This window comes from Psammomys obesus, unplaced genomic scaffold (genome assembly GCF_907164565.1).
Source record: "Psammomys obesus unplaced genomic scaffold, mPsaObe1.curated_primary_1811, whole genome shotgun sequence".
Lineage (NCBI taxonomy): Eukaryota > Metazoa > Chordata > Mammalia > Rodentia > Muridae > Psammomys > Psammomys obesus.
Window position 1 is genome coordinate 3,886,506 of NW_026586816.1, and position 15,903 is coordinate 3,902,408.

General features: G+C 40.2%; 1 protein-coding gene across 4 annotated transcripts in view; it reads left to right on the top strand.

Annotated features, from left to right (window-relative positions):
- Nucleotides 1–15,903, top strand: part of Ralgapa2 (Ral GTPase activating protein catalytic subunit alpha 2) — a 259,063-nt gene that overhangs the window by 74,461 nt on the left and 168,699 nt on the right. For all 4 annotated transcript variants that reach the window (XM_055602595.1, XM_055602598.1, XM_055602597.1 and 1 more), the window contains exons 11-15: nucleotides 3,725–3,892; nucleotides 4,732–4,869; nucleotides 7,275–7,423; nucleotides 10,508–10,619; nucleotides 13,425–13,662. In XM_055602595.1, the coding sequence (XP_055458570.1) occupies nucleotides 3,725–3,892; nucleotides 4,732–4,869; nucleotides 7,275–7,423; nucleotides 10,508–10,619; nucleotides 13,425–13,662 (805 nt within the window). The remainder of the gene's footprint in view (nucleotides 1–3,724; nucleotides 3,893–4,731; nucleotides 4,870–7,274; nucleotides 7,424–10,507; nucleotides 10,620–13,424; nucleotides 13,663–15,903) is intronic.

Consider the following 15,903-nt stretch of genomic DNA (forward strand, 5'->3'; position numbering starts at 1 on the left):
TTCTTCTTCTTCTTCTTCTTCTTCTTCTTCTTCTTCTTCTTCTTCTTTCTTCTTCTTTCTTCTTCTTCTTCTTCTTCTTCTTCCTCTTCTTCTTCTTCTTCTTCTTCTTCTTCTTCTTCTTCTTCTTCTTCTTCTTCTTCCTCTTCTTCTTCTTCTTCTTCTTCTTCTTCTTCTTCTTCTTCTTCCTCTTCTTCTTCTTCTTCTTCTCCTTCTCCTTCTCCTTCTTCTTCTCCTTCTCCTTCTCCTTCTCCTTCTCCTTCTCCTTCTCCTTCTCCTTCTCCAGAGTTTGGAATTTTAAGCCAAACTTTTCTTGGCTTACAAATTAGTGGCAGGAAGATTTTATAAGGACTTCAGACTTAGGTTCTAAGGTTGAACCTTTGGAATGAGTACATTTAAGATTTTGAGTTCCTGTCCTGACTTCCTTCAGTAATGAACAGTGATGAGGTCAGGGATAGGGAAGTATGAGCCAAATAAACCCTTTCTCTCCTACTTGCTTTTGGTCATAGTGCTTATCACAGCAATAGAAACCCTGACTAAGACACTGTAGAAAGTCAAGTTTCATTGCTATGTGGTAAAACCACATATTTAATGGAAAAGGCAGTGCTTTATTGGGAACAAGCTGGAAAGTTGGAAGATGAGGACTCTTGGGTGCCTTAAAAAAAGAAGCTGGGCTGGAGAGATGGCTCTGTGGTTAAGAGCAGTCTGCTCTTTCAAAGGACCCGGGTTCAATTCCCAGCACCCGCATGGCAGCTCACAACTGTCTGTAACTCCAGTTCCACAGATTCTGACATCTTCGTACCAATGCACAGAGAAAAAAGATTCATATTCAAAAAAAAAAAAAAAAAAAAAAAAAAAGAAGAAGAAGAAGCCATCTTATATGAGTTGCAGGTATAAGGCTTCATAGGGATTGATTTTGGGTGGGGGCGTAGGTGGGTAGGCCTTTGAAGTTGGCAAGAATGAAACATCTCTAAATTTGGGGTAGTTTGCTTTTCTGAAGCACAGACTGTTGGTATCCATAAGTCACCAGAGGTTCTGGGTTCGTTCTGTAAATCCAAAGAAAAGTTGCTGATTAAGTAACTTTATGTCCCATGCCATTTTAAGTCCTTTCCCCAGGAATAGCTAGCTCTGCATTTACAAAAGTGTGTAGAAGGCACCTTTCATCCCAGGGTAGCCAAAGGCAACTGTCTTTGGAGAATAAAGAAAGATGAAAAGAGCAGCTTTCCCTGAGCGAGATAGTAAAATGAAGCTTTTCACGGAAGGAAGACTTTAACCCACGAGGTGACTTCAGCCAGAGGTGTCCTCTGTGGCAGGGTTGGGGGACCTGCAGTGGGCTGCCCAGCTGAGTGACCATCCAACCTAGTGATTTTAGATCAACGGAAAGCCACGAGGCCAGACAGCTAGTCAAATTTTCTTCTCTGTGGCATCAGTATGCATTTTATTACTGTGCGTTCCTATGAATTGAAGAGTTTATCATTAGGAAGCTTCCAGTTTTTTTAAATTTATTTTTAAAGTTAAAATATAATTACATCATTTCCTCATTTTCCCTTTCTCTCCAACCCATCTCATATTTATCTTCTTTCTAATCCCCCCATGTCCCTTCTCCTTCCCCCATTTCCTTTTCAAATTGATATCTACCTGGAAGAGGGTAATTCTCTCTCCCAGGAGCCATTATTTGTAGTTTTTGTCTAGGTGTTGAATTCATGAGATTTCCTCCTTTTTAAGTTAGCATGTCTGGTGACGTTTCTTTTGATACTGTTCTTGTTCAGGCTGTCATTTCTAAAAGATACAGTCTCAAAGCAGACTGTTTGTCCTCCGGCTCTGACAGTCCTTCCACCCTCTCTTCCATGGTGTTCCCTGAGCGTTAGCGGTAGGAGTTGTGTTCTGGGGCAGGGCTCCCCACAGTCCATTAATATAGTTGTATTTAACCGTGTGCCTTTCTGTGATGACGTCCATCTGATGTGAAGATATAGTAGCTTCTACTTTTACAAATGTACTGTTTTTCAAAGTCTGTCTTGTGTAGTCTTAATATGTTGACTTCTGGTAAGTGTTTTCATGATACATGTTTTTCTATCTTTTTACTGTCTACTTCCCATGTACATATGCTTTGGATTTCCTCTTACAAATTGCAGGTGATTTTTTTAAAAAGCTTTTTCTTAAATACAGTTTTATAATCTCTGCCTTTTGATTGCAGCTTTATTCTACTTCCATGCAACATAGAAACTGCTTTTCTTGGATGTAAATCAGCAGTTTTAGCTTTTACTTTCTAATTGTACTGCAGGTGATTTTTTTTTTTTTTTTTTGGCTAGTTGTCCCTTTTTTTCTCCAGTGCTTATGAGTGTAGGTATTACACTCATCTGTATTTGTTTAATGGCTAGAGAGTATCATGCATCTCTAACTTAAAATCTATTATCAGTTTCAACATAAGTTCATGTTCACCCCCTTAATCCTTATCTGCTCATAGGACTTTGTTATATATTTGAATTCCATATTATAAAATGAATTTGTATATGTATACCATACTTTTCAGAACTACTATATTACATATAAATATATATTTATATATGCCCTATTCATTTAGAATTCTACAAATGTCCTTTTTGTGATATTTTATTCCTTTCCAAACTTCTGACCTAGAATAATTTCCCTTTATGTCTGAAGGATAATTTTTAGTATTTCCCTTAGTTCAGGACTGTTGGCAACAAACTTTCTTATCTGAAAGTGTATGCATTTTGTGTTTATTTTTGAAGTATGTTCTTTGGGATACTATATTATGTCTATACTGGTAGCCATGTGCCTTTTGTACTTTGAGTAACTTCAGGCCTTTCTTTCATGGTTTCTTTTTGTCAGACACAACAAACCATGTGGTTTGTTCCTTATGTTTTCTGATTGCCTTTGGTTTTCAGCAAATACTGTGAAATTCTTATATCTATTCTGCTTGCCTTTGTGGTTTGTGACTATGTGGATTTGTTTTCTCATCTTGGCCATTCTTGCATACTGCTCTGTCCTATTTTTGTGTCTCCATCCAGATCCCAGCACCCATGTCATAAAAGGTGCTGTGTGCTTGTCATTCTTAACATGGGGCGGCAGACATAGGAAGACTCCTGTGGTTTCTTTGTCAGCCAATCTAGCCAAATTGCCAAGTTCTAAGTTCAGTGAAAGAACCTATATGATAAAATAAGATAATGAAGCAATTGAAGACATCTAGTGTTGTTCTGGCCTGTGCATAAACACATAGAGTTTTGCTTGCTTGTTTGTTTTTAAGTCTGGCAAATGTGCACAGTGTTACAAGTCACCAGTTTTGTTAACATTTGTGGCTGTGCTTTGTGTTCTGATAAATGTAGAAAACTGTCGGAGAAGGAAGTAGGGAAGAAAGCACAAACGTGGGATGGAAGAAGGGAAGGAGAAGAAAAAGACAAAACAAGCAAGAAGAGGCTATATTTTTTGAGGAACCTTGAAAATTTAGTTATAATTATTTTATATAGACAATGCCTAGATGAGTATGGTGTGGTTATTTTTGGTAACAAAAACTACCTGAAATATTTTTTTGTTCCAATTATGAAGATGTCTTTTTTCCTCAGTTAAGTGGTGTGTAGAAAAGTGTATGTGTAGTCGCTGTGCAAGTTAAAGGTTTCTGAGGTTGGTGATGGAAATGTCTGTAATCTCAGTTTGTGTGGCATTAAAGAGTTGTTTTTTTTTTTTTAATTTTTTTTGTTTGGTTTTTCAGGCATTTTTGTTGCCGTCCTGTGAGATATCTGTAACAAGAAAAGTAGTTCAAGTATACAGGAAGTGGATCCTTCAGAATAAACCTGTGTTCATGGAGGAGCCAGATAAAAAGGATGTTGCCCAAGAAGATGCTGACAAATTTGGACTGACAGAGACTGACTCCAAGGAGGTAACCTTGGCCTCTGAGTTGAGGATACATGCATCTTGGCAGAGCTGACCTGCTTAGTAGAGGGTCCTACTCTGGCCATTCGGGCAGGCCGTTAGGTGCTGTGAGAACTGCCTCTGAAGCACTGTCGCTCAGGCTCTGTCTTTGGTGGGCGGTTGTTGGCTTTATGCTTAGCCTAGGCCACGTGCACATGGCTGCTTTCTTAGTCATTGTTGCAAGACAGCTGTTTTCTCACATTCTGCAGTTCTCTCTGTGAGACTGAAGAGCTGGTGTCTTCTTAACTTGTTTAAGTAAATAGTTATTGGGAAAATTAAACGCAGGATGTTTTGCCAAATTTGTCTTTGCAGTTCACTGCCCAGAAGAAATCTGTACTAAATATTTGAAAAGCTTAGCTGGGTAAAGAGCAAGTCTTTCTGATGTGTCAGCAGCGCCGAGGTGTGGCCTTCCTTTAGGAGGCACTGTCCTCTTCCAAGCTAAGGCTTGGATACATCTAAAACGACAGCACAAAACACCCCCCTAAAAACAAGAAACTTAAAATATATTTATGTTCCTGATCAACTTAAATTTACAATATTTAAAATTTTTAGCCACAGACTTAAAACTTTTAAATGTCTGTACTGATTCTGTTATTTTGGTGCTTCAATATTGGTAAAATGATTTTAGTAATTAGTTATTGGGTCAGATCAATCAATAAGGAAGTAGGTGCAGATGTGGCTCTTCCAGTACATACTGAGGACTGAGACCTGTGCGTGCTGGTGGCCGAGTGCTGAGCAGGTATGAGGAACCAAGTGTGTAAGCATAGGCTTCTCCCTGCTTGGTTAATGGACTATTATCTTGTGAAGGCCTCGTCTGAAAGTTCTGGTCATAAACGGTCATCCAGTTGGGGACGCACGTATTCTTTCACAAGTGCCATGAGCAGAGGGTGTGTGACAGAGGAAGACAACACAAATGTGAAAGCTGGGGCCCAAGCTATGCTGCAGGTATGCTGCCGTTGGGGACATAAGACAGCCCGAGGGGAGGAGGCACTGTGAACACTTTGCTTAATTAGAATAATGTCATTCGAAGTGTACCGGTATTTTGAGCATCAGGCACTAAAGAGTCCTCAAGTTTTACATTTTTCTTCCCACCTATAAACGGAAAATATTTTTTTCTAGTAAAAAAAGACTAGAAAAGCTAGTTGCAGGTTTTTTGAGGATTATTTTACAGTGACTGTGAGCTATGTATGATTTGTACCTGGAAGCATCTTCTAAGCACATCTGAAGAGTTACTTGGATTTTCATTTGAGTGACCTTTTGGATGTGTGGACACCCCACACACGTGTGAGTGCAGTTCGTTTACAGCCTGTGGTCTTGACACGCGCCTGGAGAGATCTTGCCTCCTGCAGCTCTCCTTCCACATGGATGACAGTCACCCTGCAGCTCTACAGCTTCACAAGTGACTTAGGGTTTATGCTGTTTTTGTTCTCACTGTACATAGTAACTTGTCTCTTTGAGTGGCTGCTCCTGGGAAAGAGGCTGGATAGAGGTATGATGAGAGAGCATTTGAACTGCTGCTTGGATGACTACAATTTGGACATAGTAATTTTGATTGTTTGTTGTTACCTTAACCAATGGGTTAATTGCGAATGGGTAGAATTTTCAAATTCAAGAAGGCAATGCATGAAATTAAAAGGCCTTGTGTTATGATATGTCATTGGTGGTTTACTCATGTGAAAACATTGTCACTAAAAGTGCTGTGGTTTTTTTTTAACCCAAAAAAAATGTTCTCTTTTTTTCTTAATCAAATTCACAGTGTGATTTTTTTTTTAAATCTGGTAGTGATTATTAGTGATTTTTTTTTAAAAAATAAAATTAGGACATGAAACTTTTTTCATCCTACAAAAGCTAAGCCTTAGAAGCTGGCGTCCATTTTGTCAGTGTGTTGATTTGAGCCTGTCTGGTTAAGCCTATGTATTTTATTTGGGATTTCTTCCACTAAGAAGCCAGAGAAACTTAGTTCCGACAGCCTTCATGCACATACTATTTAACTTAAAGGAGACCTACGGAAGAGTATGCGTGGAGACAGAACCCATTTGATTTATTTTATTTTATGTGTACAGGTCGTTTATTTAAATGTGTATCTGTACACCACGTGTGTGCCTGGTGCCAAAGGAGGTCAGAAAAGGACATTGGAGTTTCTGGAACTGGAGTTACAGATGGTTGTGAGCGTCTGTGTGGGTGTTGGGAACTGAACCCAGGTCCTCTGGAAGAGCAGTTAATGTTGTTAACCACTTAGTCATCACTCTAGCCCAAATCCTATCCATTTTTATCATCGAGTTGACAATAATGAGTGTCTGAAGTTGACGGGCCTTTAGTGCCATTGTCATGAATACTCCCGAGTTCTTTCATTCTAGTAATTTACTGCTGCAGAACCTTGGGCCCCAGAGATCTGGGGCAGAGCGAAGTTAGTTGAATAGTTGTTCTTTGGCAATATCTTAAGAGTATGCTGGGACTGTTGTATCTTGTTACATAATAGAGTTCTCCTATTTAAAAAAGCTCTGGGGCCAGAAGGCTGGCTCAGCTGATAAAACGTTTGCTGTGCTAGTGAGGACTGGAGTTTCTAGAAGCCAGGTGGATTTGGCAGCCCACCTCTAATCCTAGTATCAGGGAAGCAGAGAAGAGAAATCCCTGGAATAAGTTGGCTGGCCAGACAAGCAAAAACTGAGCCCTACGTTCAAGTAGAGACCAGCTTCAATATATAAGATGGAGAGGAATTGAAGAAGACACCAATGTCTACTTCCAGCCTCCATATGCACAGGCCCATATATACAGTGCCCCTATCCCTATAGCAATACACACACAAAGAAAAAGAAGAGTCCTCATTCTGGTAGATGCAAAAGGACCATGTGACATTTGTACTGTGAACATCTGTCAGCATCACATGGGTTTTGCTATAAATTGATTCTTATTCCTCCACTTGATGCCTTAAATTCACTTTGGAAAAACAATTATAGCTCTGTTGTCTAGCCACGGGCCTCTTCTGTGACCTTCTCTCTATCCTAGATGTTGTCATCCTGACATAGTGGTCCTGTTTTTTTTTTATTTATATTTTGTTGATGTTGTTTTATTGTTACTTTTTCAAAGATGTAACAAATTCAGATATTTTAAGACTCATGGTTCAAGTAACACTGCTTATATGGAATAGTAGGGAAAAGCCTTTGAGGCGTCTACTTAGGCAGTTCTTAGGGGTTGAGCTACAATACCTGGAACCTGTATTGATGCCATTTGTCTATGGAAAAAACCCGAAATGATTCATTGATAGAAGGAAGGTAATATTATCAGTAGGAAAAATATCCTCTGATGTATATCGCTAATTGTGTTTTTAATGTGAAATCACTGGCTTTAAGGTCTTTCTTACAAACGCCGCAAATGTCTTTTTGCTGGAACCATGTGCTGAAGTTCCCATGCTCCTGAGAGAACAAGTAGATGCCTGTAAAGCTATTCTGATTATTTTTCGACGCATGATAATGGAACTTAGAATGAATCAAAAAACATGGTAAGTTTATTTCAGATTAACATCCTAAAACACCTGTCTTTGCTTTTCAGCATAATCACAGTGTTAAGGTTTCCATTAATTTTTTTCCATTAATCTAATGTCTCTTCAAAACTGACAGTAAGGTGAGCATCAGCCCCTTGAGGCAGCTTTTGTGAATATTGTGACAAAGGGAAGTACCTAGCACTTAGGTAATTCATTTGTAAAATATGTAAATATTTTCATTATTTTTTAAATGCTCTTAAACAGGAGTTAGTGTTACATTACTCAGTAGTAGATTTTCCCATTTTAAACCTTCATTCATTCACTCATTCATTCATTCATTCATTCATTTCCTGGAGACAGGGTTCCTCTGTGTATTCTTGGCTGTCATAGACTCCCCTTTTTGACCAGGCTGGCCTTGAACTCACAGTGAACCACCTGCCTCTGCCTCCCATAGTGCTGGGATTAAAGGTGTGTGCCACCACACTGGACTTAACCCTGTTCTTTATTATTATTATTATTATTATTATTATTATTATTATTATTATTATTATTTACATTTTATTAACTCTGTATGCCAGCTGTATCCCGCTCCCTTATTCCCTCCCAATCCCACCGTCCTTCCCTCAGCGCCTCCCTGCCCCTTTCCAAGTCCATAGATTGGGGAGGACCTCCTCCCCTTTCGTCTAACCGTGTTCTTGAATGTAAAGTGTGTTCGATGTTTTCCCATGCCTGTGTCCACATCGCCCTCAGTGTTCTCAGTGACAAGGCAGCAAGCCCTGAGCCGTGCTCCCCTTCTTCCAGTTGTCCTCACATGTGGCCTATCTTGGAAATGCTCTGGGCCTGTTCATCTCACTTCACCACCTGTAGAGTGCCCTTCCTGCTTAGCCTCTAGGGCTTTGTGGCCACTGAAGTCCTGTGGCAGTGGCTTCCTTCTGTATTGGGAATTTTCCCAGGACCACACCTGTTTTATAGATGCCTTAGAGCCAGCACCATTGGTGTTGTTCAAGGTGTCAGTCCATGGTTTGTGGGAAGCCCTAAAGACAAGGCAAATGTGAACTGACAGAGGCCACGGGCCACCAAGAGGAGGAAAGGGTGGACCCAGAAGAATTTTGCTTATAGCAAGTTCACAAATATGAAATTACAAGTATCAAAATGAGGATTTGAAAGTGTAAATTACAAGGTCACCTTTTCTGGTATTTTAAAATAGTGTTCCTACTAAGTCCAGTAGCTGTTAAGAGTGTGCTCTGGCAACGTAGCTGTGCAGAGTATGCTGTAAACCCAGTGCTATCACAGCAGTTGAAATGGCCCCGTGAGATGCTTGCACTTGGACGGTGCTCCTTGTACCACAGCTGTGTGAATAGTCTCTTCTGCTTCTTTTCTTAGAAAGCTATGGATTCTCTGTACAGTGTACGGGATTGTAGTTTTCATAGTCATTTTATTATGAAAAGCCTAGGAAGTAAAATAAAGCAACTGTTATTTTTCTTTTAGTAATTTATACAAGTCCAGATAAATGTATAAAAAGACAATTTTAGAAAAAAAAAAAAAAAACAACTAGCCAAGGTAGAGCATAGAAAGGGGACATGGTTTGCTTCCCACACAGACCTACGTATGCCTCACACTTTCTTTCCCTTCCTCCCCCCACCTTTGTCCTCCTCTCCTTTCTCCCTCTTTCCCCACCTACTTCTCTGTTTCTTTTATTTCCATTTAGTAGTTAGCTCCTGGACATCTAGTCTGAGCACACAGCAGTGCGCTAAATAGCCAAAGTCCCCCTGTGACGGGGCCTGAGTATCTTGGCTGTGAGAAGCAGCACACTTCCAGCTCTGACATTTCTTTTCATACTTTTTCTCTTCAGACTTGCTGTCCTGCACTGTGCACTTGTGTCTAGATCCAACTGGTAGATTTGTCTTCCTCTTCCATATTTCAGAATCTATAGACAATGCAATACAAGCAAATAGATAGAATAGAGTGTTGGGAGAATGGAAGTGGACAAATAAGTTAACCTGAGATTAAAGCCCAGTGGAACCAGCTACCAAGGGAGCAGATAGCAAATTCTCAGAATCATTAAACCATGAGAAGGCTACTGAGATTCTGCATAGTCTGTCCACTGCAAAGACACAGGAGAAAAGAAACCACCACCTGTAGATCTCATTGTCTGATCTGGACCACATTGCTTTGTTGTGTTCTTAGTTTTTTTTCACTAGAGAGTAGGAAGAGCAAGAAGAAAGTAATGAAGGTGAATAAATGATTAGGATTCAAAGCCTTACAGGAACCAGCGAACCAGAGTGATTCCCTTAGAATTAATGGACTTTCTCTCTATACTAAAGATAATGGTTTTTCCATCCCCTCAGAGTCCAAAGATATGAGAAATAAAACTTAGCTATACAAGAAAGAAAAAAATGACCTGCTGTTTTAAACACTGATTGTCTTAATTAGCAGTGTTATATTGATTCTTTAAGCCTATTATGTAAAGCCTCTTTCAGTAAGACTCTGAAAACAGTAGCACATGATGACTAAGCTGTGGTGGTTGCAGCCGTGCCAGGTGTGTACTTTGGTATAGGCAGGATCTGCCGGGCACAAGTGCACTGCCCATCAGTGTTCAGTCCTGACCTTCTGACCCCTCCTGTCTTCTTCAGGAACCATAGTCATGCAGTGGTATTGTCTGCCTATGCCCTCCTATGAAAGCTCAGAGAGTCAGCTTTGTTTTCTGTCACAAAGGCAGATGGGGAGACGTCCCAGGTTATGTAACATAATGATGGAGCATGGCAGAGTGCTGTGTAAATTCAGACTGGCACAGCCATTTCCTCAGTGAATGTCCTGATGTGTTGGAGAAAACCATCTTGCCCTCCTTCCTGCAAGGAGAAAAGTCAGGCTGGGAAGATGTCTGGAAGATGTCATCCTGCCAGTTGGCATGAACGTGGAAAGCGTGTCTGTAGAACTCTGGTAACATAAAGCAGTTTATGTTGATATGGTGTGATGCTTATTCTCTAACTGGCACCTAGACTTTGAATACTTCCAAATAGTGTATGACTGCGGAGAGCTCTTACCTGTAAAGTGCTTTGGAAATGTGATTATTAATATGAGCTTTTATTTGGGGTGGTCCAGGGAGCAGATGTTGCAAATCCTTCTCAGGATAACAGAAGCTGTCATGCAGAAGCCAAAGGATAAGCATGGAAAGGACTTGTTTGCCCAGAGCTTGGCAGGGCTGCTTTTCAGGGTAAGTCTTTTTCATTAAATGCTGCAAATGCAGAATTGAAGCAGACTTGGCAAATTATTTTTAATTACTGAGATTTTACAAGTTTTGTCAAATTAACTTTACATTTTTAGAAATTTTCCTTCTTTGATTTGTCCTAAATGTTGTGGTCTGTTTTTCACAGTTAGAGTTGGGTTTTTAGGGATCCTTTTCTGTCATCTCTTTCCTCTTGGTTTATTTTAGACGAGTAGGCGTTAAGAAGGGGCAGGATGGTTAAGAAGTGGATGATGGTGGAGCACACCTTTTAACCCCTAGGCTTGGAGAGCAGAGGTAGGCAGAACTCTGAGTTTGGAGCAGCCTGGTCTGCAGAGAGTTCTGGGGCAGCCATAGCCAAAGCTACACAAAGAAATACTGTCTCGAAAACCAAACCAAACCAAACCAAACCAAACCAAACCAAACCAAACCAAACCAAACCAAACCAAACCAACCAACCAACCAAAACAAAACAAAACAAAACAAAAGAAAAAAAGAAAGTAACAGGTGTTGAGCATCTTAGTGGAGAGAAAACCAGATAGTTACAGAATAACAAAAAAATATGGGCCTGGGATGAAAACTTGAGACCATCATTGTGTCAAGCAACTGTATGCAGTGCCTCAGACTGGTTGGAGTGACTGTGAAGAGAGAACACATGCATAGAGAGATGAAGACATCTTTGTGGTTGATAGAAGAGAGAGCCAGCCAGAGACGATAAGGAAATAGGGCCCAGTTTGCTGAGTGGAAAACTAGAGTAGATTGTTCTAGATGCCCAGCAAAGTGAGCAGGAGAAGGTGACCTTTGGGTGGTTGAGAATGTCCTAAAGAATTGAAGTCAACTTGGAATGGATGAATCAGGAAGTGCCTGTTTTTCTGTTTCTGGGTTACTTCACTCAGGATGATCTTTTCTAGTTCCATCCATTTGCCTGTAAATTTCATGATTTCCTTGCTTTTAATAGCTGAGTAGCATTCCATTGTGTAAATGTACCACAATTTCTGCATCCATTCCTCCAATGAGGGATGTTTCCAGATTCTGGCTATTATAAATAAAGCTGCTATGAACATAGTTGAGCAAGTGTCCTTGTGGGGCATCTTTTTGGGTATATGCCCAGGAGTGGTATAGCTGGATCTTGAGGTAATGCTATTTTTTGAGAAAGTGCTAGATTGATTTCCAAAGTGGTTGTACAAGTTTGCATTTCCACCAGCAATGGAGGAGTGTTCTCCTTTTCTCCACATCCTCTCCAGCATATGTTGTCACTTGAGTTTTTGATCTTAGCCATTCTGATGGGTGTAAGATGAAATCTCAGAGTTGTTTTGATTTGCATTTCCCTGATGACTAAGGATGTTGAACATTTCTTTAAGTATTTCTCTGCCATTCGATATTCTTCTGTTGGGAATTCTCTGTTTAGCTTGTACCCATTTTTTTCATTTTGTAGAGTTTGACAGATCCTGGTTGTGACTGGCTCTGTACTGAGTGGAGTATGAGTACTACTTTATATTCTGTGTCCTGCCCTACTCTGCAGTCAGGAGAGGATGACATGGGAAGCACAGTAGATTTGTGGCCATCTCTTGACTTCCCATGTCCTTGGGTGAGATCTGAGGAGGGAAATGGCCATGATTTAAACACATCAGGCTGTCCACTCAGTGACACACTCAGTGAAGACACAGTAATCCGTTTGTCATACAGACAAGGATGGTTCTTGTGCTTTTATATGTCAGGAACTGGGTCAGGGTCAGGAAATCTTAAGTTGCCATTGTCCTTTATGTCTACTGATCTAATACTGGGTCAATTTTTATTACCATTATTATTTTTGAGTATTTTTATTATGACTAAAATACCAGTTTCTCTCTATATATTTTTAAACTCCTATCTTCAAGAGTTCAAGGCCATTACCAAAAATCATGTGCTACAATAAAATTAATAATCTCTATCTAAAAGAAAATATTGATCTAATAATAAAATCAACCCACTATTAGGTAAAAAAAAATAGTAATTGACTTCATGATGATGGGCTACAAGTGCTTGTTCTTGGTAAAGCACTTGTTCTTGGTGGATAATCAGGAAACCAGGGAAGGGATCTACTTTGGACATGAAGACAGAAGAGTATTTTAGAGGATACAGGAGGCATAGAAGTAGATAAATCAAACCCAGGCAAGAAGTGGGGGGCTGCCAGAAAGAAAAACCCATCCAGATAGCTGGGAGATGAGGAAGTAGAGAAGAGTGACTGTGACAGAGGAGGGAAAGGGCTGTAAGCAGAAGGGAATCTACTGCAAGGAGAGTGTGTTGGTTTTTAAGATGCAGAAGTAGAGTGTGTAGCTAAGGATAGGTCAGGTTGATAGAAGTACAAGGTTCTGAGAAGGACCCGGGTCAAGAGTGGAAACAACTCTTGGAAGACCTCGCAGATGAAAGTGAAGCTAGGTAGACACCAGTGGACTGAAGGTCTTATGGGCTGAGGTTGAAGAGAATCTTATGTAATGAATTATCTTTGAGTTCTACAGCAATCCCAGCTGCTCAGTCATGCAGACTTGGGGCTTAGAAGATCACACATAGAGATGTTTGAGATACCCTCTGTGGTGACAGGAAAAGAGCTGCCTACAGAAACTGAGTGCTTGCTGGATGGAGAGAGAGTTTGTCTTCTAACAGCAGTGTTAGTCACACACTTCAGAATAATATTTTCTCAGATAAGTTATGTTAGCATAATTCAACTCTTGGTTACAGTTGATCAAAAGTAAGAACAGCAGTGAAAAGGATGCTATATTAATTGTTGTTAAAGATCATACATTTGGTTGGTTTCAGACACTTATTGTGGCTTGGATCCGAGCAAACCTTTGTGTGTACATTTCCCGGGAGCTCTGGGATGACTTTCTTGGTGTGCTGTCATCCCTTACGGAATGGGAAGAGCTCATCACTGAGTGGTCCAACATCATGGACTCTTTGACAGCTGTGCTTGCAAGAACCGTGTATGGAGTTGAGATGACAAACCTACCTCTAGACAAATTAAGTGAGCAAAAGGAGAAGAAGCAACGTGGCAAAGGTATTTTCACTCTTGCCAGGCAGCAGCAGAGCTCTGGGGTGAGGGAACTGTTTGTACACCTAAGCCATTAGTGCGCACTGTTTCACAATGAGCTGAACCAGCTGCACACTGTCTATGCTGTTATTACACTGTGCCTCCTGTTATTTTGTTCCCTTAATGAAACTGGTGAATATCTAAAGAGACTGGAGAAGTGAAAAACAAGAGAGAAGACTGGTAACAGGAGTAACAATGACCAGTATTTTGCACATGGACTTTATCCTCATGATAGCTCACTTAGAAAGATTTGTGTCATAGACAGAAAATCAAAAATACAAAGACTTTTTAGTGACTGACTCCATCAGGGTTGCTTATGTACGTGGTAAAGACAGATGTCAAAGCTAGTCAAGTCCAGCCCAAGATGCAACATTGCTAAGACGCATGCTGCTGCCTCCCTAAAAAGTGTGGAGAAATTCCAAGTGCTTGAGGTGGGAGCCTTGTACTTCCAGCTAAAACTGTTTTAAGACCTAAGGAAGGAAGTAAAAGTAATAATTTTGAGTTGTAAAAACAGTGGGAGTTTCTGTTGGAGATGACAGTTGCATACCTTTGTCTTTATTACAGTTCCTAAGGACTGTAGCACTTGAGTTAACTTGTCTGCTTATACTGTAAAGACTTTAGCTGGTTCATTCAAATACACATGTACATATTAAATGTAAAAAGGAAGAGGACAAAGTGGGAAGGAACTGTAGGCATGGTTAAATGCCAAAATGCATTCCATGGAGCCTCATGGACTTGCTTGGGAAACAGGGAGGGGCAACGTTGGATTTGACTTTGATCTTCTCAGGGTTACATCAAGCAGAGTCACAGAGTACAGAACTTTCCTTGGGTGATGAGTAACTTCTTTTGGTTCTGAGACCTCGCAGGCATCTTTCTTCACAGCTTTGTCAAATTACACATGATGACAAACGATTATATTTTAGTAACAATAACCTTTATAGACTGTATCGCTTGGCTTTTGCTGTGTGACAAGTCACCCCTAATCTTGGTTGCCTAACATAGTTATTATTTATTTCGACTGTGATTTTATGAGCTGAAAACTTGGGTTGCACACTCTGGCCAGCACTAATTCTCATTTTCATTGGATTCACACTTTGTTGTGTCCACTTAGATGGCTGTGATTCTAGGAACTGACTGGCTGTCAGCCAGCACAGTAAGTGTGACTGGGACACATACTTTATAATCCAGCAAGTCGGCACATAGTTGTTAATATGATGTTATAGAAGTAAACATTTCAGGTCTTACTTCTTCAGTTTTGCTATCAAAGTGAGTCACACAATGAAGTCCAGAGTCAGTGTGAGAACAAAGCATGTGGATACGGGGAGATGCCAGCTGCTTTTAGTGGTGAGCTAACTATAGAACATGGTTTAGGGACAGCCTATCATGTGTTCATTGCTGTCTGAGAATGGCTTGCCAAAGCCCCCGTTAGTGAAAGCAAGCAGCAAGCCAAAGCAAAGTAGCTTATGTTCATAGCGTTCCAGTAGAATGGCTTAATTCCAGTTTAGATTTAGACTATGCAGTGCAGTAATTTTCTAACATAGCTTGAGCAACAAGTCACTTTTTCTCCATAATTGAAGCTAAACAGGACTCTTTTTAGAAATACAAACTAGACTAGAGGTCCTTCTTCTTTTTTGGTTCTCTCTTGCATTTCTGAGATTTCTATAGGAACTAGGCCCTGGAAGAGTCAAAATACTTTCTGCAGGAGGCTGGCTACCTACGACAGTGTTTCTCAGTCTAGAGGAGAGTATGCCAAAGAGGAAAGAGCTAAGATAGAAGATGGAGCTTACTTTTTCAAAATAAGTGTTTCCTGCATCCGGAAGCTGTTTAAATAAATGCAGGCATGCACTCACTCACAGGACCACCCATACGTGTGCAGGATACACTGTATCCTAATGTCCTTTTTCCTACTTAGTGTGTAAACACAGCCCTATGAAGACATAAATTAGCATTGGAAAGTAAACAACTTGAAAAGTGCTGTTTTCCTGAGAGATGTGAACAAATTATTTAAATAATGACTGTGACAAACATCTTAATTTATATTGCCTTATTCTAAAAAGTGATTTAAATATTTATTATAGAAATACATGCCCAAGCACTAAACTAGTGAAAACAGATACTGTATGCCAAGGAAACTTGATGTGAAAACAAGCCACAAGTTCTATCTATTGTCTACATATTCCTGGGCAAAAAAAATCTCCTAAATGTCTT